Source organism: Dipodomys spectabilis, unplaced genomic scaffold (assembly GCF_019054845.1).
Source record: "Dipodomys spectabilis isolate Male_0828 unplaced genomic scaffold, ASM1905484v1 ptg000169l, whole genome shotgun sequence".
NCBI classification, from domain to species: domain Eukaryota; kingdom Metazoa; phylum Chordata; class Mammalia; order Rodentia; family Heteromyidae; genus Dipodomys; species Dipodomys spectabilis.
Genome location: NW_024870846.1, coordinates 4,335,860 through 4,361,981, shown reverse-complemented (window position 1 = coordinate 4,361,981; position 26,122 = coordinate 4,335,860). Strand labels below are relative to the sequence as shown.

At 37.4% G+C, this 26,122-nt stretch overlaps 1 protein-coding gene across 2 annotated transcripts in view; it reads left to right on the top strand.

The window, feature by feature from the left end:
• Rttn (rotatin) overlaps positions 1-26,122 on the top strand; it is a 117,892-nt gene that overhangs the window by 17,695 nt on the left and 74,075 nt on the right. For both annotated transcript variants that reach the window (XM_042693526.1, XM_042693525.1), the window contains exons 11-19: positions 7,480-7,650; positions 12,551-12,763; positions 13,788-13,900; positions 15,516-15,642; positions 17,392-17,517; positions 17,969-18,085; positions 19,366-19,505; positions 21,213-21,384; positions 25,170-25,269. In XM_042693526.1, coding sequence (XP_042549460.1) covers positions 7,480-7,650; positions 12,551-12,763; positions 13,788-13,900; positions 15,516-15,642; positions 17,392-17,517; positions 17,969-18,085; positions 19,366-19,505; positions 21,213-21,384; positions 25,170-25,269 — 1,279 coding nt within the window. The remainder of the gene's footprint in view (positions 1-7,479; positions 7,651-12,550; positions 12,764-13,787; positions 13,901-15,515; positions 15,643-17,391; positions 17,518-17,968; positions 18,086-19,365; positions 19,506-21,212; positions 21,385-25,169; positions 25,270-26,122) is intronic.

The following is a 26,122-nucleotide window of genomic DNA, read 5'->3' as shown; positions in this document are numbered from 1 at the left end:
CTCTATAGAAATAAAGGAGAGCACTTTATATTATTTTAAGGGTCATTCATACTTGTTTTCTTATAAAACACAAGTTTTACCCATTTTTCTCTTATTAGGTTCTTAAAAATTTCTATTCTTTTTTAAAAATTAATTATTTTTTATTGTAAAGGTGATGAATAGGGGGGTTGCAATTTTTTGAGATAAAATTTGCTAATTATCATAGGCTAGCATTGAACTTGAGATCTTCTTGCTTCTACCTCCCAATTGCTGGGATTACAACTGTGCTCTGCTATGCCGGGCTTTGTTATTCTAAGAGATCTTTATATATTAAGAACATCAGCATTCTATTTGGGAGATAGTGGTGGTTTTCATTTCATTTTTTTTTTTTCATTTCTTATTTGTTATTATACTATAATGGTGCTTCCGCAGTGTAAAAGATAGATCATTGACCAGTTCTGAGGCTTGAACTCAGGCCCTGGGCACTGTCTCTGAGCTTCTTTTGCTCAAGACTAGTGCTCTACCACTTGAGCCACAGCACCACTTCTGGCTTTTTCTGTTTATGTGGTACTAAGGAATCGAACCCAGGGCTTCATGCATGCTAGGCAAGTACTCTACCACTAAGCCACATTCCCAGCCCCTGTCCTCCCCCCCCCCCCCCACCTTGTACCTCTTTTAAGATATAAAGGGACCAAAGTTGTTTAGAGAGGAAATGAGATAGGATAGATAGATGAGGAGACAGGAAAATTATGTTATTTTTAGTTAATATCAAAAGGGCTAGACTCAGAAATTGAAACCAAGAAGTAAGCTGAAAAATGGACTTCCCACTGTATCCTCTTTTTAATATTAAGTTACAAAACTGGGAAACATAGGAAACAGATGAACATCTGCTTTTGAAATGGTAAAAGTCTGGGAACTGTTCACAAATGGGTGAAAATAAAGTGCATGTCTGGGGAAGGGAAGTCTTGAATGTTACCTAGGTTTTATCCTCATCCATTGTAACCACCCAGAATTTTTGTCTTAAGGATTAAGATTGGCTAGACTGAAATGATCACAAAGGTCACGTGTGTGTGTGTGTGTGTGTGTGTGTGTGTGTGTGTGTGTGTGTGTGTGTGTGGTGTGTGTGTTTAAAACACATATACATATGTTTAAAAGCTACAATAAGAACTGCATTTTGAGTTTTTAATTCCCGTTTCCTACATGGGGAGCTGGAAATACTTCTCTTTTTTCTGTTTCCCTCCCTCCTGTTATACTAAAGTAAATCTTTGCAAAAACCTTATAAAGTAAAATAAGATGATGCTCTGGTCTTGTGAGATCTTTATTCATTTATTTTCATACTTGTGTTTTGAGTTCATTTTTAAAACAGTTGACTCTGGGTTTTGAGTCATAGATTCAAATATGGATAGATATGACATGTTCTTAATGTCTGCATTTTTGTACTTCAGAAATATTTTCCTCATATAGATTTTGCACATTTCTTGTTGCTTACTCTTAAATGTGTGAATATGTGTATGTGTTTGAGAGCTTTTGGTAATAAAATAGCTATACATGTTTCACATTTTTGATAGATTTTTGGCATAGGTAGAAGAACCCTGTTATTACTGTATACATTATATACTGAAGATCCCTTTGCATTTACTAGGCTTGTATATGGATGACCTTCATTTTATATATTTTTTGGGGGGCCTTTAAGTTTGATTTGGGTATATAGCTGGGTTGTTGGGCATATTAGTAGCTCATCTTACTTCTAAATTGTGTTACATTTTAGTACTACCACATTGGCCAGTTTACCTATGGATGTATATAAGTTTATATCCAGATTTTAATGATTACACATAAGGTTTCTGTAGACATTCCTTCTTCAATAACATTTAATATATATATATATTTTTCTGTTTTGACACTTTAATGGGTGTATAATAGTTTCTTAGTTTGATTTTAATTTGCACTGTGCTAGTAACTAATATTAATAATCATTTTTCAGTGAATAAAAACTTTAAAAGGTCATTTCTAAGCATTTTATTCTTTTTAATTGCATTGTTAATAAATTAAAAATAAGTATTGAGTCTCATTTACTTTGATGCTTTGAAACATAATCCTCAGATCTCAGCCTCCTGATTAGTGAGGATTACAGGTGTGGGTCACTAGTGTTCTTACTCTGAGACCTTACTGGACATGGTTAGTTCTCATAACTTTGTAGTCTTGTTGTTGAATTTTTTTTTTTAGGATTGCATGTCTAAGGAATTATATTATCTATGAGTGAAAACAGCTTCTGTTTTCCTGCCAGTTTGGCTTCCCTTTCATTTCTCTTGCTGCCCAGTATTCTGGCTGTCTGGAGTGCAGTGTGTATACCCGCGGCGAGGAGCCTGTTCTTACCCTAGAGAGGAAGAAATCGCTTTCACCTCCCACTACCACATCATATTAAGGACTCTCTTCTGAAACATGTATACAGTTGAGAGGCTGTTCCATTTATTCTTAGTTTGATGAAATTAATTAATTAATGTATGCCAGTCATAGGGCATGAACTCAGGGCCTGTGTGCTATCCCTAAGCTTAGTTTTGATCAAGGCTAGCATTCTACCACTTGAGCCAGAGCTCTACTTCTGGCTTTTTGGTGGTTAATTAGGGATGAGTCAGTCTTTCCTACCTGGACTGGCTTTGAACTGAAATCTTCATATCTCAGCCTCCTGAGTAACAAAGACTTATAGGTCTAAGCCACCAGTGCAAATATATTGTTATGGGGGGGAGTTAAAAATATATTGTTATTATAAAGGTGATGTACAGAGGGGTTACAGTTACATAAGTCAGGTAATAAGTACATTATTTTTTGAACAGCATATACATATATATAGATACATAGATATAGACATCTATTAGTCAGCAATGAGTGCTTGATTTTGTCACATTTTTTTTCTTTGTCTTCTGAGATGTTCCTTTTGATTTTTTGAATAGTAGAAGTTCTTTTTTGGAAACCCTGTCTTGCTATTTAGCCCAGGGTAGTTTCAAAGTGACAGTCTTACCTCAGCCTCCTGAGTACTGGGATTATAGATATGTGCTACTACATATGGTTACAAGTTCTTCCTTTTGATGAGGTACAGTTTCTCACTTTTTCTTTTATGGACCATGCTTATGATATTGTATGTATGAAATCTTTGTTGGGTACAAAGATTATTTTCTTTTAGAAAAATTATGATTATCTGATTCATGAATATTATGTCTGCCTCTCTGTCTTATCTGTTTGCCTCCAAATAGATATTATATATGTCTCCTCTTAACTATTTAAGTATCTTAGGATAATGTCTCTACGTAGCCCAGGCTGTCCTTGAACTCACAGCCCTCCCTCCTCAGCCTCTTGAGTGCCTGAGTTCATGGAAGTGTACTCTTGTACCAGGTTGCATAATGCTTGTGTTATGTCTTGATTTCTAAGTTTTGTCCTTTCAGAATGAGGTTTTATTCTGACAGGTGTCTCAGGTTACTGGCAGAACAGTTTCATTTTTTTAGTGCCTTTTAAAGTTTTGCTAGAAAGGATCTGGAATGGGAATTTTGAGGCAGGTACAGTTTTGCTCTTCAGGGGACATTTGGCAATGTCTGGAGACATTGTTGGTTGTCACAGCTGGAGTGATATATCTGAGAAATAGAAGTTAGGACAGCCCTCTACATGAAATTATTTTTGGGTTAAGTTATCAATAATATTGAGATTGAGAAAGTCTACTCTAGAATAACCTTTCCGGGAGGTTCAGTTCTGCTTCTAAGATAGGAAGCCTCCAGGATCTCTCCTGAGTATCTGAAGTGATGAGTGACTACTCTGATTGCTTCAGGCTTGAGTCTTTTGTTTTCTTCTGTGCACTCCAAGACTTGTGCAATTTAAATCCCAGTGATTATTTTTTGGCCTGTGTTTATGCAGTGTCTAGCTGCATAAACTAGCCAGCTAAATTCAGCAGGACTGAATGGAATCATTTAAGTTTTCTGGAGCTCTTTATTTGTCTCACTTGTGCCTGGGTCTCCTCCCAGTTTCTGCGTTTCCCATCTTAGCATCATAGGCATCTTCATCCTATGGCATCAAGAGCTTTGGACTTAGTTGGGGTTCTTATCTGCAGTATAATCTGCTCCCCGTGGGAGCAGGGCTCCTCATTTTTACTTTTCTTTTTCCTTGCATTATATTCCTGCTTTGCTTACTGTCTGATGTGTAGTACTGTTTTTTGTTTTTCATTATGTTGTGCAGTTTACTAGTTGATTTCTTAGGAATACAGGATCAGTTCTTACCTCATGGCCAGAATTGAAAGTTTTATATAAAATTTTTAGTTATGTTATTTAGGTAATAGCTTATCTTGAAGGTATCAGGGACTTAAGTGTACAGTGTCAATTCTAAATTTGCTTTAGAATAATCATTCATGGTGTAGTCAGAGGCCTCTTGGCTATTTGTATTTCAGTTAGGACAGATAATTTTACATATTTTTTGTGTATTTTATGCATAAGTAACCAACACATCATAAATGTTATATAACAGCAGAACATTCAGTACATCTGTAGACTTCAGAATGTCTTTATAACTTAAAACTATACATTTTGATATTGTAAATCTTTTGCTATTTGTACCTTTTATTTTGAAATCATCTGATAACTTCACCTTCAGTAAAGAATTGATAATCTGTCCTTTCTGTTAAATTGGTCATGTCTGTCTGTTTTCCTCCCTCCCTCCTTTACATTTCACTTAACCTTGTCAAGAAAGTAAAATAAAATACATAGTACCAATGTTTATTTGATACTAATTCCCATATGCCTTTGGTAGCTTTCCATCACTACCATGAAATATTGGAGATAATTAACTTATCAAAAGGCAAGAGTTATTTTATCTCATTCTTTTGGATCATCCTGTCTAAGATTGGGCAGAGCCATGCATTGGACCTTTGATGGGAATGACAGTGGCAGAGAATGTGTACCTCTTGAGTACCTCTATGACAGGAAGTGAGCAAGAAGGGAGAAAGAAGTCTGTGTTCCCACAATGTCCTTCAGGGAAATGCTCCCAGGGATCTAACCAGCACCTCCTGTAGTGCTCACCTGAGGTTAAGCCTTTAACACTTAGACCTTGGAGAACATAATGTTCCAACTACCAACTACCTGTGTGCCAGGCGTAAACAAACACAACTTTACTATTTTTTTTTTTTATGACCCTACTCCTTGAAAAAAAAAAAACGACCCAAAGCACAAATTTCACAAGGGTACAATATATTTTCAAGCCTATCAGATTCTGATAATAGTTCTTAATCTTGGATTTTCTTTGGTCCTTAAGGTTATATCACAGTATGTTGTAGTATTTTGAGATTTTCACATATTGAAGATTTTCAACAACTGAATTTTTGCTTAGAAGTGTGAGAAATGCTTTTTGAGTTGCTTCTTAAATTAACTTAAAAATTTCTTGGCCAGAATATTGATCTGTAAAAGTTAGTCATTCACTTCTTACTTTTGGCTGCTGATCTTTTATGATTAAATGAATTACTTTTACTTTAAAGGTTAAATTTGTTATACAAATGCCAATTGGTATGTTCAGAATGCTAAGTTAAGCATCACTGCTTGAAGTTATATATGGTTTACTTGTTTAAAAAGAATGAATGCCTTTTATTTGGCTGGAAGGACAAAGGATGAACTAATGCAACATTTGATACTCACTTGACACTATGTTGGAAATGAACTTTACAAATTGGGGGGGAGGGGATAAAGGAGGGGTAAGCAGGAGAAAATGAGGAATGGGGTAACTGTAATCCCCTGCTCATCACCTTTTCAATAAAGATAAAAAAAGAAAAAAGTAGAATTTCTTAATGTCTCCACTTTTGAGAATTTTAAGATGATAGAAAGTGTTTTTGGTGAATCATTAAAGAAATAAAATAGCATGCTGCTATCAGTTTAGTAACAATATTTTTGAGGATAACCAAATTTCTATCTCCAAATAGTTCAGTTAGGTTTAGCATCATGGTAGCTTAAAAAGAATTCTCTAAGTTTAAATGATTTTTTATTTTACTTGAAGTAAGAAGCGATTTTCATAAAATTATAATCTGTATTTTTAGAATATTTACTGACCAGCACTTTGTACAAATCAGATTGATCTAGCTAGAGTACGTCATCCTTACTGCTCACCTGAAATCACCTCTACATTTGTCCTTACTCACATGGTAGCTTAGAGTCAAGGAGTCAGGAGCTTTACCTCGTTTCAGGTAACCTCAGGCTCCTGAGCTTGGCTTTGTTCACTCTGCTGCCCCCCATTTCTTCGCTGTGTTTCTCCTATCCCACTGTAATCTTCTCCCTTATGACCCATTGTTTCTGAACTACCAACCTGTGTGCTATGCACTGGTTTTCTTCTAAACTGACAGGTCACACTGATGGATTGTTTGTTTTTCAATAGAAAATTGAGAGTAGTGCTTCCTGCTCCTTTTTCTTGCTTTGTTATACCATCGTTCTGGGCCATCTGACCTTTTACGAGCTAGTTTATGGAAGCATATCAGCTTAGTGAGATCATATTTTGATTGATATTATCATGACTTTTTAGGACTTGCTATTGTCAGCCCATTTACGCGTTACTCTTAAGTAAGTCCACTTATGCCTTACCTTTTTCTTCATATTTTCTGTATTCCTTTCAACTTAAAACATATAATGTCCAAATAGTAAGTTGTGTGGAAATTTATGATGTCAAAACACTGACCCCTTGAAAGAACCTCCTTACACAGAGACCTTATATAACTGGATATTTAATTGCTGTTAATTCTTTGGCTTTGCTATTCACTTCTTTACTTTGTGAGCAGTTTGAGAACAGAGATCAGGGCTTTTGTGCTAATATGTTTTCCCCATATGCTTGCCAATGTATTAGGCACCAAGTAAGCCTAAGAAGCACTTAAGTAGAATGCTCCTTGCATATGTTACAGAGTGTAGTGATTAAGCACTAGAGTGTGAGAGGAATTTATAGCTTGCTAATAAGCTTTTATATTTTACTGTGTTTGTTCCTTATTAGTTCAAGTATCACATATTCAATAGTTTAAAATTGGGAGCTCTTAAGAAATGAGTACATTTATCTACTTTTATCATTCTTTTGTTTCCTTCCTTCCTCCCTCCCTTCTTTCCTCTACTGGAGCATAAACTCAGGCCTTGGATGCTGTTCTTTAGCTTTTTTTGCTCAAGGTTGGCACTCTCTCATTTGGGCTTTTTTGGTGGTTAATTAGAGATAAGAGTCTCATGGACTTTACTGCTTGGTTTATCTTTATATCATGATCCTCAGCCTCCTGAGTAGCTGGGATTACAGGCATGAGTGACCAGTGCCTGGCTCTTTTGTACTTTTTATTTTCTCAGCTAATACTTGTGATTCTGATTGAGAAGAATATTTTATTTTACTACTTTATTTGTTTGCTATTTGATTGTAATATTGTAATTGTTCTCAGTGACACTGGCACATGGTACACTGGCTCCTATGTTTGATTGCTCTCCTCCATTGTGTGCCGTTTATAAATGTTTTCAGAAAGAGAAATTGCTCATGGTGTTGGAGTCCCTGGGAGATACCCTGTGTTACCGTAAGAGCAGTGCTGGCTCAGAACAAACAGAGGCCATGCAGGTGCATCACAGGATGACCTTCGTCAGCGTTGGGCTGTTTGTAGTTCGCCTGTTGCAAATACTTCTCCCGGTGGAAAAGGTAAGGCAGGTAATGCTGTGTACCTGTGTGTACTTAACATTGCAAGTATATGCTCTGTTGTAAACGTCTTCTGATCATTTTGTGGTACAAGGATATTCTGTTTGGGATTACTTTTGGAGATACTGGGGCTTAACCTCAGGACTTCATGCCTACAACACAAGCTTTCTATCACTGGGGTCATATTTCCAGCTGGACTGTTTTAAAAATGAGTATGTGATTTTAAGAGAAATGTAGAAGCTGAGATTTTGACAAATCTTTGGATAAAAAGGCAGTTATGTTTATTGCACACATTTTACTGTTAGCTTCTACATTTTGCTTTTTTAGTCTTTAACTTGTTTGGTTAATGAATATCTAACTGATTCCCTCTAGTGAGCTAGTAGTATTAGATAATGGACATAAAACTGATTATATCAAAAGTAGTCTCACAGAACTTAGTTTTTTATACAGGATGAGATTACTGTTGTCTACTGTATACATGTACATGCTTTCATTTGGATCACATGGAAAGCAGGGGTTATGTCTTCTATACAAATAACTAGTACTATAGGCCTTTGTAGATACTTGATTTATATTTGTAGAGCACACACTCCTACATGTAACCTACAATATATGACTACAATATAATTTATTATTATTATTACTTTATTTTATTTTTTGGTCGTGGGGCCTGAACTCTGGGCCTGGGCTCTGTCCCTCAGCTCTTCAGCTCAAGGCTAGTGCTCTGCCACTTGAGCCACAGTGCCACTTCTGGCTTTTTCTGCTTATGTGGTGCTGAGGAATCAAACCCAGGGCCTCATGTATGCAAGGCAAACACTCTACCACTGAGCCACCTTCCCAGCCCTGTTAAAAGACTTTTTAAAATTAACTTTAAGTAGTTGTACAGATGTTTTTCATATAAGTACAAGTACATTGATCACTGTTGCCCCTTTTATCATTTCTTCCCAAGATACAATTAGTTACTAATATGTTAATACATTATTACAGGCATAATTAAAATCTTGGTTACTTAATTTGTTAATCATTTTATTAAAAATGTGAAGAAAAGAAGTAGTGCATAACTGTGAGCTTATTTGGGGAAGATGATTATAAAGAAGCACTTTTAGAAAACTTGAAACAGTAGAAAGTGCCAGAGCTAATTTTTTTCCTATCTTGCTGCTCACAATGGCTGAAATTGTGCTGTAGGTCATGTAAATTTTCAGATGGTTTTTAATAATACTCTTTCAGAAACATTAACTCTACAAAGGCTTATTAGGTTAATTTTGTTTGTTATATTGTAACATATGTTCAGAAATGTATACAGTCTAGATTTTTTTTTAAAACCATTTCTTTAGAACCAGAAATAGATTAATATCAGTAAAAGGCCTTTCCCCGTCAATTACCTCCTTCCTTCTACAAACTTAACTTTAGAAATGACTTTGGTCACTGTGGATTAATTTGACTATTTTGAACTTAGTTTAAGTGAAATTATTAAGTATGCCCTCAATGTTATTTTTCCTTGAGATTAATCACTGGTTGCTTATAGCAGTAATTTGCTAACTTTTTTCCTCCCAAATTCTGTTCAGTTGTATGTTAAAGATTATTATTATTTATTTATTTTGGTTGTGGGTCTTGAACTCTGGGCCTGGGCGCTTTCCCTCAGCTCTTCAGCTCAAAGCTAGTGCTCTACCACTTGAGCCACAGCACCACTTCTGGTTTTTTGGAGGTTAATTGGAGATAAGAGTCTCACAGACTTTCTTGCCTGAGCTGGCTTTGAACCATGATCCTCAGTTCTCAGCTTCCTGAATAGCTAGGTATGAGCCACCGGCACCAGGCTAAAGATTATATTTATAGGTATAAATATTTCTTTTGCTAGGCAGTGGTGGCTCATGCCTAGCTACTCAGGAGGCTGAGATCTGAGGATTGCAGTTTGAAACCAGGTGGAGCTAGAAAGTCTCTGAGTTCTTTTTTTTTTTTTTTGGGTCCAGTCGTGGGGCCTGAACTCTGGGCCTGAGCGCTGTCCCTCAGCTCTTCAGCTCAAGGCTAGCGCTCTACCACTTGAGCCTCAGCGCCACTTCTGGCTTTTTCTTTTTGCTTATGTGGTGCTGAGGAATCGAACCCAGGGCCTCATGCCTGCAAGGCAAGTGTTCTACCATGGAGCCACCTTCCCAGCCCAGTCTCTGAGTTCTTATCTCGAGTTATCCACTAAAAAAGCCAGAAGCAGAACTGTGCCTCAAGTAGTAGAGTGCTAACCTTGAACAAAATGAAACTCAGGGACAGTGCTCAGGGCCTTGAGTTCAAACCCCAGGATTGACGCACGCGCGCGCACTTGCACACACACACACACACACACACACACATACACACACACACACACACACACACACACACACACAATTAGTTTAAATTTTACTGGTTGTGTTTTTAAATGTCAAGTTATACCTCTGAATTTGCATGTTTCTGGTAAATGTATCAACTGATTAAAGTACAGGTATTTGTAGTGTACTTACTGCTAAAGGGAAAGTATGGTGTACCTTAGTGTACTTACTGCTAAAGGGAAAGTGTGGTGTACCTAAGTGAAGGTATAGGAGAAATTAGTGGAGAGCATTTGTTATACCTTCTATGCCCTTAGGTATTAACTGTTTGCAGTTTTCTTGCCTAGAATTCTGAGGAGCAGTATGTCTAAATTCTCTTTTTTTGTACTTAGTGTGCAATATACTGCCATTTGGGAATGCAAGAATAAAACTTTAAAGTTTAATTATAGTATTTTGGCAAATAATTGTGGAAAACAAATTTTTTATCGTTTTGCTTTTATTCATTATTTTTCTGAAGTTATTTACTAGTCTGTGCAAGTCATAAACATTTAAAAAATGGAAGATTCTAGGCAGGTGTGATTAGAGTTGATCTTACAGTGTGGGTGTATTTCTTTATGTAATGATAAACAACTAGAATAATGAAGTTACTTAAGTATCCCAAATGATCACTATCTCATGGTTGAAGTATTGGTGAAAAACTTTTATGTCCTATTAATTATATCATGTAGTTTACTACTGTTTTGTCATTTTTCATTGTGGGTTGATTTGGGCAGAAGCCAATTAGGATAGAAATAGTTTTATTTTAAAATGAAATGAAACAGAATTGCCCTTCTATTGCTTTTGCTGCTTTAGTTTACATAATTGTAAGCTTTTGCTGCCCTCTGCCTGTGACTAGCCCTCCGGCAACGTCTTGCCTTCCAAGTGGTATGGGGTTTTTTTTTGAGTTACTACTTATTAAACATGTAACTTGAATGTTGTAAAGTGAACAACATAACTCTATGTGATTCCCAGAATTTGACAAAATTCGAAGGTCTTTTTAAAAGTTATTTGTTGCTATAAAATTATTTGGTAGTATACCATTGTATAGGTTAAAAGGTTAATAATTTTGTGGAAAATACTTTCACTGTATTAACAAAGTGGGTAAAGTAAATAAAAGTAATTTCATTTGGAGGAAAGATGTATAAAAAAGATTTAGAAGTATTATCCCTGGGCTGGAGTTATGGTCCCAGGGCTTCCTGTTACCTTTCTCAGCCAAGCTGTGAGGGCCAGGAACAGCTTACATCACCAACCCTGGGATTTTTCAGAGAGGCCTGTAGGGTCGGATGAATGTTGGCTGATGAAATGAGTCACAGCAACACGTAAACATCTCCTCAAGATCTTGTTAGTTACATTATATACATTCTGATTAATTAGATTAGGATAGAGCTAACGTCAGTGTTTCTAACAAACTTAGATAATGATATGGTTGTTAAAATTGGCTAGATGTAGCCAAGTGTTGATGGCTCAGGGCTGTAATCCTAGCTACTTGAGGCTGAGATCTTCATTTAGCAACTTTATTTAATTTAAGGACATGGTTGTGTATTGTTACTCTTAATACCAGACTTCTAGTCAGCCATTCATGAAAAATCATGACCAAATGATTTTCAGTGAAGACATTTCAGCTGTAATGCTGACTTCATCATTTTCTTTTCTCTGGACATTGACTCATATCCATCTCATTTCTTGAGATAAGCTGAGATCTTAGCACAAATGTAGAATCATTAAAAAGTAGCTATTGCCCTGGGATTCAATCCCCAGTACTGGAAGAAATGGTTAGTTTTTTGTTGGTGGTGGTGGTATTGTTTTAAATCTGCTGATCTAGGCTACAACATTATCAGATGTAATAGTGATATTTTTCTGGGAGTATTCTGAAGGTATTTAAAGCATTATATTGAATTTCCTTTCTCCTCTAGACAGCTAAGTCAAGAATCCATTTCTGCTCATATTTAGTTATATTGGACTTGACTGGTATTCCTACATTTAATATGTGTCTAGAATGTCCTGTGTTATGTGTCCATTTATGGGCAGGGGGCTGTTCTTGTTCTTGGACTGCCTTGGGTAATGGTAGAGATTTTTGTACACATGTCAACTATTCTGATGAGACATTTGGGACAGAAAATAGTTCCTGTGGACAAAGACACAGAGGTGGAAGGTGTGTAGAATATAAAACCTTCTCTTAGCTGGCTACTGGTGGCTAACCCCTGTAATCCTAGCCACTCAGGAGGCTGAGATCTGAGGATTGTGGGTCAAAGCCAGCAGACAGGAAAGCCCATGAGACTCTTATCTCCAATAAAAAAAAACACCAGAAAACTGGAAGTGGCGCTGTGGCTCAAGTGATAGCGTGCTTGCCTTGAGCTGAAGAGCTGAGGGACAGCACCCAGGCCCAGAGTTCAAGCCCCACGAGGAACATAAAACCAAAAAACAAAAACCTTCTCTTTAAAAAACAGATTTAGTGATAGACAATTATTTAAAAGAAAGGTGGGCTTGATTAAGATATGATAGCATATCATCTTGTTCTAAAATAAATATTGTAAAATAAAAATGTGCTTTTTGCTTTTTCATTTTTTAAGGCGAACGAGTTTTTACCAGAGCCCATGTCAGCAGCGTTATTTCTCCTTTGCTTGGACATGCCAGTGGCTTTGGAATATCCAAATAGTCACGATTCTGCAGTGGCTTATTTGGAACAGCTGAATCCTGAAAATTACAGTGTTTATAAACGAACTGCGGAGGCTGTGTATTCCATTGAATGTACCTGTAACTTCCTATCTGATATCGAGAAGGAGGTAAATTATTTTACTAGTATTAAATCCTGCTGATGGAATACTTAGAAAATTACACCTGTTTCAGATTGATAGATGTACAGCAAATGAATTGCTAGAGTTGTGATGCATTATTATTGGATGGTCCTATTAACCAGATTAAAGGACAAATATGATTTGTATAAAAGCAAATCAAAGACTTTAGATTATGTCGGATATATGTTTATAATGTAAGTGGTTTAAAAAAGTAGTGTTGTCAGTGTCTTAACACTAATTGTGAGTGCATATGAATTAATACACTATGTATGAACTGAGTAGGAGGGCTGTTTTATTGCTTTTAGTGTTTTGTTTATGGGCAGTTACGGCGTTGACATAAAGAAATCTGATTTCTTTGTGTTTTAGATGAGGTAATGAACTGTTGCTTGGAAGGTAGTAGGATGTCTTTAGATACATTGTTAGAGCAGTAATGATGTGTTTATATTTATTCTTTTAAAACATACTATTAGGTCACTGTTTGTCCTAATGAAAGGGTTCGTGGGTCCTAAAAAGCTAGTGAGATTACTAAAGAACTAGTAGAAAATTCTAGCTTTTTTTTGACTTATCCAGTGGAATCTCTGAACTTCATATTTAGAACTTTCTTAATATAGTGTCTTCTTTCTCCTTTTGTCATCTTCTTTTTCTTCTACGTACAATTTTCAATTGTGTCTTTAAGAGAGATTATTTCTGTGGCATTCTGCATAGTTCCTTGATCGCATGTGTTCTGGAGCCTCTGTGTTCCTCGGACATGCTCAAATGTCAGAGCAGTGTTTGCCATAAGAAGGGAAGCAGGGCCACAAGCCGAGAGCCGTGTGCTCTGCAGAGTTAAACAGTACAGAGTGTCAGCTAGCGATTTCCCTTATATTCTTCCCACTCAGCTGACTTCTTAGATTGCTTGTTCAGAAAATGGACTTACGTGAACAATCCAAAGGTCTCTTAAGCTGCTTAGTTGATTGTAGAGAATTTTATTATACTTGAACTTGACATTTACTATCTTTTTTCCTCTTTTTAGGGAGAGAAGAACTTCTTAGAATTAGTGGAGCTGGCAGACCAAGCCCTGCGCAGCTTTTCCTACCATCAGCATTTCTCCCTAATAAAGGAAATCATCTCCATTTGTTCAAAGATGTAATACTTCCCTCCCTCTTGCTTCTCTCTCCTTCTTTGTCGTTCTTTCTTACAGGGTCGCATTGTGTAGTTCTACTGGCCTAAAACTTATGTGTGGCCCAGGCCAGCCTTGAAGTTCAGTTTTCTGGCTCCCAGATACTGAGAGTATAGGCATGGACTACTGTGTCCTGCACATTTTTTTCTTATTAGCATTATATTACTCTAGGAGAGTGCATGTATGCGCATGTAAACTTAGAAATAAGATATAACTGTAATCTTTACTATAATGCCATAATTGAAATTCTTTTCATATCTTGTTTGACTTTGAGATTTACACGTATAGCCACATTAGGAAAGTGAACTGTTTTACTTAAGAGAAAAGTTTAACAGTGTTGTGACTACCCGGGAACTGGTGGCTCATACCTGTAATCCTAGCTACTCAGGAAGCTGAGATCTGAGGATTGCGGTTTAAAGCCAGCCTTGGCAGCAAAGTCCATGAGACTCTTATGTCCAGTTAACTACCAGAAGACTGGAAGTGGCACTGTGGCTCAAGTGGTAGGGCACTTTCCAGGCCCAGAGTTCAAGCCCCATGATTGACAAAAAAAAGTGTTGTGACTATAATCAACATGAGTAATTCTAATTCTTATATTTTTATACTTCTGTTTTTGGTATCTATGCTGATCAGCTATTCAAGAGTATTTAACATAAAATTTTAATTTCTTAAATTTTTAATTTTTATTTATTTTTTGGGCTTGAACTCTGGGCCTGGGCATTGTCCCTGAGCATTTCAGCTGAAGGTAAGCACTATACCACTTGAGCCACAGAATCACTTCTGGTTTTCTGGTGGTTAATTGGAGATAAGAATCTCATGGACTTTCCTGCCTGGGCTGGCTTTGAACTGTAATCCTCAGATCTCAGCCTCCTGAGTAGCCACTAGAATTAATGTAAGAAATTTTTAAGTAATAGTTTACACTTAATGTTCCTTTTATACATTGTATATCATTTTCTGAAATGGAATTTTGGGAAAGAACTATATATTTGTTAATTTATTTTGAGGATGTTAGAACAGATTCTCACTTAGAGATTACTATCTTCATTCCTTTTTAAAAATTCTTACTACACCTTTATACAACTGTTCTCTTATTTACACAATATTAAAAGACAACTCTTCATTGTTTTTCAGTGGATAAATTTCATGATGTCATAAGCATTAAATATAGATTTTTTTAAAGGTTAAGTTTCTTTCTTTCTTTCTTCTTTCCCCTTCCCTCTAACCTAGCCTTCCCCTAACCCCTTCCTACCTCTTCTCCCTCTCTCTCTCCTCTCTCTTTCCTTCTTTCTCTTTCTTCCTCCCTCTCCCCCTTCTCTCTCCTTCTCTCCTCCCTCCCTTTCTCTTTCCTTGCCTCCCTCCTCCCTTCTTTCTTTCTTTCTTGCTTGCTTCCTTCTTCCATCCTTCCTTCCTTAACTCTTTAAGAGGAACATTTTCTGCCTTGAAACAAGTAAATATTCAGGTAAATTTTGGCTAGTTTGATTAGTTAAGTCCCCAGTCAGAGGAATTGGAGTTGAAGAAATCTCTTCCAGTATTCTTTGTTGTTTTGTTTACTCTCTTCCTTGTGCCTGATTTCCATTCCACCAGCTCCAAGTCTGCCCAGGCCAGTCCCCTGCTCCAAGGAGAAAGTCAGAAGGTGCTGCTCCGGATGTTGGCCCACCCAGTGCCACGTGTGAAAGTGGAAGCATACCACTGCTGCCTGGAGGTTGTGAAGGTGGGCCTTGCTTTTCTAATTATACTTCCGGAGTTAAATTACTTGACTTTGCGTGTGACCTGTTTAGGACTATATTCCATAAAGACAGATAGCAATTATTAGTCAATTCTGAGAAATTTGCACTACTGAACTTCTTTAACTTAGTGAGTCTACCAATTTAACTGCTTTCTTATAAATTCACTCTGGGTATGACATGTATTTGCTTTTTGTAATTTTTTTTACTTATGATGTTTTACTTCTTCTAGAAGAAGCTTCCTTTCTTTCTTTCCCTTCCTCTTTCCAGGACAAAGTGTATGTGTTAACTAGTGTATATAATGTTGTAGAGAAAATAAGGCTATGAGGGAGTATAGACTAGATAAGGAGGGAAAGAGGGAGGCAGAAGAAACAGGTGAAAAAATTCCTGCTTTTCAGATTTGAATGTATTGTGTGTGGTTTCAGAACTAAAAGTAGGTCTGTGGTTTTGGAGCATATTGAGAGTACAATGATACCAGATTGAATTGAACAGGTAGACAATAGGTGCTGCTTATATTTTTTTAACCACTGTATGTACAGCTTTGAATTTTATTCTAAATGTAGTGAAACACTATCAACGATTTTAAGCGAAAGTTGGCTTGATCTAATTACCTTTCTTAGAAGATCAATGTCTGGTGCTGGACTGTAGTGGGTCATACCTATAATCCAAGCTACTTAGGAGGCTGAGATCTGAAGACTGAGATTCCAGGCTAGCTCAGACATGGAAGTCTATGAGACTCTTAACTGCAGTTAAACAGCAAAAAGCTGGACATGGACCTTATTTAATTTACCTTATGTATTTTTAGGCAGAATCATAATAGATAGTCTAAATTGTCCTTGAGCTATGTGCAGCTCTGACTGGCCTTCAGCTCATTATTATAGTCTAAGCTTGCTTCAGTCCACAATCTTGCCTCAGCTTCTGGGATTATGCTGCTGCCCACCCATCTGGCTATGGATGATTTTTTTTTTTTTTTTTGCTGATCCTAAGGCTGGCTGGTCTGGGCACTGTCCCTGAGATCTTCAGCTCAAGGGTAGCGCTCTACCACTTGAGCCACAGCACCACCTCCAGTTTTCTGGTAGTTCATTGGAGATAAGAGTCTCATGGCCTTTTCTGCCGGGGCTGGCTTTGAACTGTTATCCTCAGGTTTCAGCATCCTGAGTAGCAAGGATTGACAGGCGTGAGCCACTGGCACCAGGCCTTGTTTTTCTTTTTCAATAAGATGCAAACATTTTAAGGTAACGTTTATAATTTTCTCTATTGCCTTTATGTCTGTTAACTTTAAGAGATGATGGATGTTCCACAGTTAAGTTATTTAATTTATAAAGACTCTGCTTGTTTACAGACTCTATATATCTTTTTTTTTTTTTGGTTGGTCTTGGGGCCTGAACTCTGGACCTGGGCGCTGTACCTCAGCTCTTCAGTTGTAGACTAGCGTCCTACCACTTGAGCCTCAGCCCCACTTCCAGCTTTTTCTGCTTATGTGGTGCTGAGGAATCGAACCCAGGGCCTCATGCATGCAAGGCAAGCACTCTACCACTGAGCCGCCTTCCCAGCCCCAGAGTCTATATATCTTAAACAGACTTAAACAATGATAGAGAATCTTGTTTTACATTGTATTAGTTTTAAAAAGTTTTAGGGAAGTAAAATTGGAAGTGAATTTGAAACAGGAGAAAGAATTTTTTTTTTTTAAAAATAACATTACTAATGAAAAAAAAAACAAACTTGTTATTTTACAGGAATGCTTAGGTGTCCATAATGTCACTAAACCCGTGTCTTCGCTTTGTAGTGGAATTCATTTTCTACTTCATCCCAAAGTTCTGTATGAAATCTCTGCATTTGGTATTCAAGAACCCAAAAATGAGGTATGATGTGTTAAAAGTAAGTGTAAAGTACTAGTCAACAATTCAAGAAAACATTCTAATAAAATGGGTCTCATGATGGAGACTGAAAGGAACTGGACTTCGATACATTTCAGTTGTGATGTTATTTATGTAAACATGTTAAAGAAATGTAGAATCAAAGTAAAGAACAAACTTGATCTTGAAGAGTCAGGACAGTTTGCTTGTGGTTATCATGCAGATGGAAAGAACTATAAGATAGTGGTAGTAAACAGTTACTTCAAATTTTTGTTTATAAAAGGCTAAAAAGCAGAAATCCCTGAGGAAGAGAGCTGGATGAGAACAGAATGTCAGGTGACCCTATGGAAATAGGAACATTTAAGAGGGAGAGTTTGCTGGGCACCTTCTGGACCGTAGCGGTTGCAGTGCGGAATGTCTTCTTTCACTGGCTCATTGTGTCTGTGTTGTTGAGCAGGTGAATGCAGCGGCCAAGGCCATTCTCTTGTATCTGCTTCAGGGTCGATTGATGATGACAGCACCGACCTGGAACAAGTTCATCGAGTCTCTCTGTCCTGTCATTCCAGTTCTGCAGGTGTGCTGTGCTCTGTACCTTTTATGATACCATTTATCACTGGCTGAATGTGAGTGATTTGAAGGCATGCAAACTGCAGAGCTGTCATGTGGATAAGTGAACAGGAAGTGAGTGACTGTCTGCTTTGGCAGAAGGTTAAACAAGGATAGATGTCCGTGTGTTGCCTCGTGCCGGTATTTACCTTATAGAAACGTTTTTGAGGCAAAGCTAACAGTACTTTTAAAGCAGACATTATATAACTCACTTGTTGTATGAATTCTATTGGTGTATATTTGTAATTTGGATGTGATATCTTGAGGGAGTTCACATTCTCTCCCCTGAATGGAGCAGTGGAGGTAGGTAGGATATGCTGGTGTGAGTGCGCATTGTCCTAAGCACAGTCTTCATTTAGGATGGCCCAAGCCTTGACCCTTGAAGCACATTGTCCTGTACCACATAGTGCTTATTACTACATACCATCTTTATTCTGTGGGCAGTGGCTAAAGATTTATGAAGTGCCTCATGCAGGGATAGTCTACCACTAGAATCCAGGAAAACAGAAAAAGCAACATGTTTCAGGAATGCTGACATGCTTTCTGAAGTTTTATAGTATTATTATTTTTTTTTTTGGTGGGGGGGTCCGGTCATGGGCCTGAACTCTGGGCCTGGGCGCTGTCCCTCAGCTCTTCAGCTCAAGGCTAGCACTCTACCACTTGAGCCACTTCTGGCTTTTTTTTTTCTGCTTATGTGGTGCTGAGGAATCGAACCCAGGGCCTCATACATGCAAGGCAAGCGCTCTACCACTGAGCTACCTTCCCAGCCCCTAGTATTATTTTTTTAATAGGCTTATTCTTTCTTTTTTCTTTTCTTTTTTTTTTTTTTCTGGTCGTGGGGCTTGAACTCCGGGCCTGGGCACTGCCCCTCAGCTCTTCAGCTCAAGGCTAGCGCTCTACCACTTGAACCACAGCACCACTTCTGGTTTTCTGGTAGTATTTTTTTTATTGGAGATAAGAGTCTCATGGACTTTCCTGCCCGTGCTGGCTTTGAACCACGATCCTCAGATCTCAGCCTCCTGAGTAGCTAGGATTATAGACATGAGCCACCAGCTCCTTGCTCTTTTTTCTTTTTTAGTATAGTTTTATAAATGTTCCTTACTTGTGCAGGTTATTTTTAAATGTGACTATTTTATTCAATTGAATTGAAAGAACATTACAAGTCGGAGGACAGTCCAATACAGTTATTACTGTCAACCTTGAAATAAAAGTGAATGATAATCTTACCCTTAAAAATACAATTATTAGGGCTATGCTGACCCAGAAGATCCCTTGGGTAACTGCATCCTCCTTCTAAGCAAAGCAAGTTCTGAGGCGGGAGAAGGGATCCTCCCCCACATCACCAGGCTGAGGTCCGTGTTGCGACTTCTATTGGTGAAAAAGCCATCGTGAGTACAACAACCTTTTACCTATAAAAGGTTCAATAGAAACATTCTAAGCAAGTGTAGTTCTGCTACAAAGTGGAACGATAAAGTTTAGAGGAAGATAATTTCCTTATTGGAGAGAAGAGACCAGTGTGGGAAGCAAAGCAGATGCTGTCATGTAACAGTTCATTGATGTGATAGCTAGTTGTTGCACGCTACAACAGTCTTGTCAAGTACTGTCCTTAGTCCTGACCACTAGTGCTGTAGGCAAGTTGGAGAACCATGGAGATGGGAAATTGAAAAATAATAGTGTATTCCTGTACTTTTTAGAAATTGTTGGTTTCCTGGAGTGATCTTTTCTAAGCATCTGTTCTGAAAATTGTTTTTCATGAAAAGCATATTGGGTTAATTGCCTCATAAAGCAGAGATTTTCATCTCATTTCATTCATTTTGTTACTTGGGAAGCCATGGAGGGTCCTGACCAGGACCTGCACCACGTTAGTGCAGGTACCATATTAACTGAGAGTGGAAGCAGAAGTATTATTTTCTTTCCTGCTGCCCTTGCAACATGCATCTTCTTTGTGACTGTTTTTAGCTGATAGCAGCTAGTTTCTTCATTGAGAAGGAAAGAAATTTGGAGTCAGGATGAGCTATGATGGAGAAGAGTCCATCAAAAAGGCTAGTAAGAACAGACAGACACTTTTTTTGACAGTAGATAATTTCTTTCCTCCAAATGTTATATCAGGACAGTATAGAAATGTATTCATAGACAGGTGACCAGACTGACAAGTAAGGAAATAGCTAGAAATAAACAGAAACATTAAGAGAACTGAAGAGGAAAATCAAGAAAAGAGACCCTGGAACAGTTGGTAAGCATAGAGAGTGAAGTAGAGTGGCTGCTTCCACACAGTCCCGTGCCGGCCGGGCAGCAGGTTCAAATCAGCCCCAGTTCAGTGATTTGACACAATAGAAATGTATTTCTTGTTCAATTACTGGGTCCCAGGTTCCCCAGGTAGGCAATGGCATGTTTTAATTGCGACAGTACTTAAGATGCAGCAGCTTGTATAAAAATGTTCCCCATTTGCTGGTAGTGAGAGCCTGCCAGAGCAGTAGTAGATTCATGGTGTCCAGGCAATCCGTCTGTGACTTCTGTCAACTTGATTATTTTGTTTTTATGCTTTGTTATTTAGTACTGTGCTCTTCTTAAACTTTTCTTGGAAGTAGCTCACCTACCAATTTATCTGATTTTAATAATAATCTATTCTAGTTAAATTATTTGATGGGAATTTTGTAAATTAGAGGAATTTATTTGATTCCTAATATAAGATTTTTTCCCACCATTGTAGCGATATATGTTAGATATTAGTCAATTAATTAGTATAATTAATCAACCCTATAGGTTTGGCTTATTATTTGGACTCTGGTCAGAGGTCCCTGATACTTTTTGTGGTTACTACATATCACTAGATTTGAAGGCCAGAGTTAATAGATTTATATGCAGTTTGATGTTGATTGTGCTGTTCGGTCTCAACAAGACTATCAGTTGTAATTATTCTTTGTTTTTGATGTTTATTTTGTAAATATTAAATTATTTTAGTTATATGTGAACATTAAAAAGAAAACAATATTAGTAAGAGCATATGTAATATTGATATAAAATAGTTCTTAGTGACAGGCCTTTATAATTGCTGAGTATAATATGAAATGTTGACCTAAATGTTTGTGTTGTAGGGTTCGCTCACTAGCACTGAAGCTGATAGCATTTCATCTCACAAGTGAAGAAGGGGCTGATACAAAACGCCCCTTAATAGATGCCAGAGTTCTCGCCAGAGTTACTAATTTATTTATTGTGAAAAAACCTATTGAACTCAAACTAGATGATGGAAGAGACCTGGTCATTAAGGTGATTAAAACTTTTGGACTTCTTACTCTGTGGTTATTTGATTCATTTGTGTATCATATATTTTATAGTACAATTTTTAGGTTGCATATGCTTGAGGGAGGAAGAGAAGTATGGTGATTCAAGGCTAGTTTAAAATTATGTTCTACAATCTTTGAGGATGTACGTCACAAAACAACAGGAATGAAATCTGATGAAAGGAATGGGAAAGACAGCAAGGCACTGAGACCACCTGAAAAATGGCCCCCACGGAAGAGTGAACCTACAATTCAGTTCTATTTTCCCACATAGGTATTTACTAAAACACAGTTGTGATACAGACACCAAAAAGGTGAAAACACCCTGATAAGTGTTCAGGATGAGGCTCTGGTATGAATGTGTCCTTCCCCCAACAAGTACCAAGTTCTGATGAATCCTAGTTTCCAGGGTGGTGTTGAGAGGTGGGACATTTGGAATGTTCCCCTTAGGAGGAACATGTTTCCAGTGTTCCTAAGGGCTAGTTCCTGAAACCCACATGCTTGCTACATCACCTTGTGAAGATAGAAACTTAGACACCGAATCAGTTGGGCCCTTAATTTTGGACTTCTCAGACTTCAGAAATGTGAGGAATATTTCTAGTGTTTACAAATTATCCAGTCTAAAGAATTTTGTTATAGAATTCTGAACTGACTAAGAGAAATGGAAATGTAAGACAACTATCACTTGAGCTGCCCTAATAAAAACTAATGAGTAAATTACAAGTAAGCATAGAGGCAATGTGTCCCTACACTAAGTTCCTGATAAAAGTTGAACTTAATTTCTTCTATGCCAAAGGACTATTGGGAAATTCAAATTATGTATTTTATTGCAAATTAAGTCCATGATCAGAAATGAATATACAATTATATTCTCAATGAAGAATATAAAAAAAAAATTATGTTCTAGAGTCATTTGGCTTCTGGACACATTTGTTTATTGAGTAGATATTTCTACACTGTTTTTTGTTTGCTAGGGATTATATCTCTTTTCATTTAGTAATGCAAATTACTTTGGGTAGTGTCTTAAATAGAGCGTAAGCAAATAGAGAAAAAAGAAAAGAAAAAATTTAATTACTTTTAAGGTATCTCTGACATAAAGTTGGAATTCTTCTTATATTGGGATTGTCTATACTAGCAAAAAAAAGTTCTTATGACAAAATTTCAACTTCTACATTATGCAAGAAAAAAAATAAAGGCAGCTGTGGTAGCATCTGCCTGTAATTCCTGCCCTCAAGAAGATGAAGCAAGAAGACCTCAAGTATGAGGGCAGCATAGGCTATAGATTCAGTTTGAAGTCGTCCTGGGCTATAGCATGACCCAGTCTCAGAAACAAAAAACCAAAAACTAAACAGGAAAAAAAAAATTGGGTACATAAAGACAGTTCCCTAAAATTTTACATTGGTTTTGAGATTTTTTTTTCTGTTAATCTTTTTTATATTTATGTAGAGTTCTTATTTACTTTCCTCTCTGAAACATGCAAAGTTTCTCATATTTAATGGAATTTAACATGACCAACTTCTACAAAAACTGGTAGTTTTGTGTAGCAGCTTCACTTGATGGAGCAACAGCATGAATATATGTTTAGATGGTAAAATCAAATGACAAATATAGGATGAGTGTGAAAAAGTATCACACTTCTGGCTTACTGGGAAGCATAATGGTTGTGAGAGTCATACTCTGTGTGGGAAGTGTGGTCCCCAGCACAGCGCTGGCAGACACTGTGGGGACCGCCATTTTGCTCATGCATTCAGATGCTGCTCTTTCAGTCACTGGAAGCAAACTGGAACTCACTCATTGATCAACAAGCAGATAAGTCTAGTGATCTGAGAGGAGAGCATTCTTGTTTCACAACTACTCGTACAATGCAGTTAATGATGTATTGTTATTAACAGCAGAGATTTTATGCTCCAAAAGAGATAAAATGATCCAGCAAAATACTTTTATTTAATTTCCTCTTAACAGATGAAGTAAATTTAAGCAAGAATTGGCTTGTTTGGGGTTATTTCCTCATCAAATTGCTGTTGTAAATTCACTGGAGAATTATGCATTTTGTTTAACATTTAAATATACCAAACATTTTTGAGATAATGAATGGTGTTCAATTTCCTTATAGTAAATAAGTATGCCTAGCCAAAAACACTTCTCTAAATTACATATAAAGAAGAAAGTACAAGAAACGATATCTCTCAGCTTTTTAATAGCCCTTGTTGTTAATCAAGTATTTTCTGTACTACTATGTACTCCAGTTCTGAAAGCATTTACTTCGTACGCTTGACAGTGTGTATGTGTGCTGCTGTCAGTCCCTTCCACGTGGGAATACTAGATTCTTTGACGCATTCATTGACTGTGGAGTTTCTCGGTCTTCTTTACTTTTTGAGTTTGTTCTGTTTTACACATCGGACGGAATCACCTGTTTCTTGAGTTCACAAGTGTCCATCTTCATGCCTTTTAAAAACCCCATGTGCTTCGTGGCCTCGGCAGGGCAGAACTTGTCAGCCCTGCCTGCGGCTGACATCCTTCCCCACCTGGAACTGGGGCATTGTGGTGGGCAGGGGACCAGGGGCTCAGTAAGGTCATGACAGGCCAGAATCCACCGTCTGCCCAGCTGCCCAGCCACCCAGCTGCCCAGCTTCTGCTTTCCTCCCTTATCTGGTGATGGATCTTTTTTTTTTTTTTTTTCAAAATCTTTGGCTTCTGACATACTGTATATACCTGCAGAAGTTGAGCATCCATGCCCATTTTTGACCACGACTGTCTACCCACATCATATCAAAGTGATACCAATTCTACACAATAAGCCATCAGTTAACTTCCCAGACTCATTCCTGAGACAGCTTCTTATTTCATCTTTAAATCCACAATGTCAATGTTTACATTTGGATGAATTCACCAGGGATAGTGCTGTAGAATCACATGTAATAAGGGTTTCTTTTTTGTTTTGTAGAGACAAGATCTTGTTATATAGTCTAAGCTGGTCTTCAATTGGAGGTCTTCTTGCTTCTATCCTGAGTGCTGTGATTACTAGCTGACACCACTATACCCAACTTCTAATAGTTTTTCCTTGGGTGAACATTATCACTTTGGAGCTCTAGGTTTTAGGGCTACATAACAGTCGCAAGAGAATTGGAGAGGCATCTTTTGCCATTCATACAAACTCAGTTGGGGATTCACTGGGTACTAAGCCACTAGGAGGCCCTCCTTTACCCTCTGTGTAGTTTGGAGAAGGAAAGAAGGGAATTTTTGGAACTTTTTAAAGCACATAGTCTAGAAAATCATTGTAAGTAGGAGAAACAAGGGATTTTAGTTTTTTCATTTTGCAGTCTTGAATTCTGTCTCCTATGAAGTGAGCCAGTACCTGCCCATGACTCTCACTTCATTGTTTTTGTCTGCACCAGGGTCTCTTAAGGAAGAGAGCTGTGGGGTTTCCAGATAGTGGCTTCCTGAAACAGGGAAATCTTTGAGTCTTAGGTCTGAGTGGGTTCTTCTCAGTAGCGTGGTACAACCTATGGAGATGTTAGGGAATCTGCATGTTTTCTTTGCAGTTCATAAGGTGGCTAATGGATGGATGGGTTATGAAACACTTTCTAGCAGAAATACATATTGAGAAGAGAGGCTTACTAGACATGCTGGTCCTTTGTTTTAGGTTCTGAGCTCTTTAGTGCATCAGTTTTGCAAATTTATATGTACATATTAGCAACTTAAGTACAATTAGTTTTTATTGAATATTTGGAAGCAAGCAAAATGTGCTTATTTATTTATTTTGGTTTGTAGTTGGAGACTGTTGAAAAGGTATATGAAATCTTCACCTCAGATGATGTTGACCTGGTTTTGAGACGGTCAGCTGCAGAGCAGCTAGTAGTAATCATGCAAGGTAATGTCTGAGCTTGCTGTGCACAGTAGTGTTAGGAGTCGGCTGACTGTGGTTTATGGACTAGAATCCACACTGTGGCCTGCTTTTATCTTTTCTACGAGTTCCTTCCTCAGTTAACCTGGTATGTGATATTTTTTTAAACTTGTACATCTTCCTCAGAGAAAATAAAACAACACGTTTGTGGGGAGATAAGGTAAAGACAATGCACAGGAGTTGCACATTTTCCCTAAGGATACTTTTTTAAACAACTAGCCAAGTATACTGTTTGCTGTATTTGCTCTTTCTCTATTTCATAGGCTTCCATTCTTTTGATTAGTATTTTATTTTTTTTGTTTTTGAAATATTTTAATGTTTTGTAAGAATAGATAACTTTGTTTCTACAAAAAATAATTTTATGACTGACATTCCTTATTCTCACAGCATATTTGTGGGTTTTTTTAAATCTTAATTTTTTGGATTGACATATAATCTAGTTAAATTGGTTAAAGATTTGAGTAGACATTTCTGAAAAGAAGACACATACGTAGCCAGAGATATGTGGGAAAATACCCAGCAACAGTAACCCCAGTGACATATTGCCTCATTCTACTTAGAATGGCTGTTATCAAAAAGAAAAAAATACTGGAGCCCAGCACCAGTGGCTCATGCCTATAATCCTAGCTACTAAGAGACTGGATTTGAGAATCCCAGTTTGATGTCAGTCTGGGCTAGAAAGTCCTTGAGACTCCAATAAACCACCAAGAAAGCTGGAAATGGAGGTCTGGGTCAAGTGGTAGAGCTTTGAGTGAAAAAAGCTCAGTGGAAGTGGTAGGCCCTAGTTCAAGTGCCAGGACTGACACAAGCAAAGAAAAGA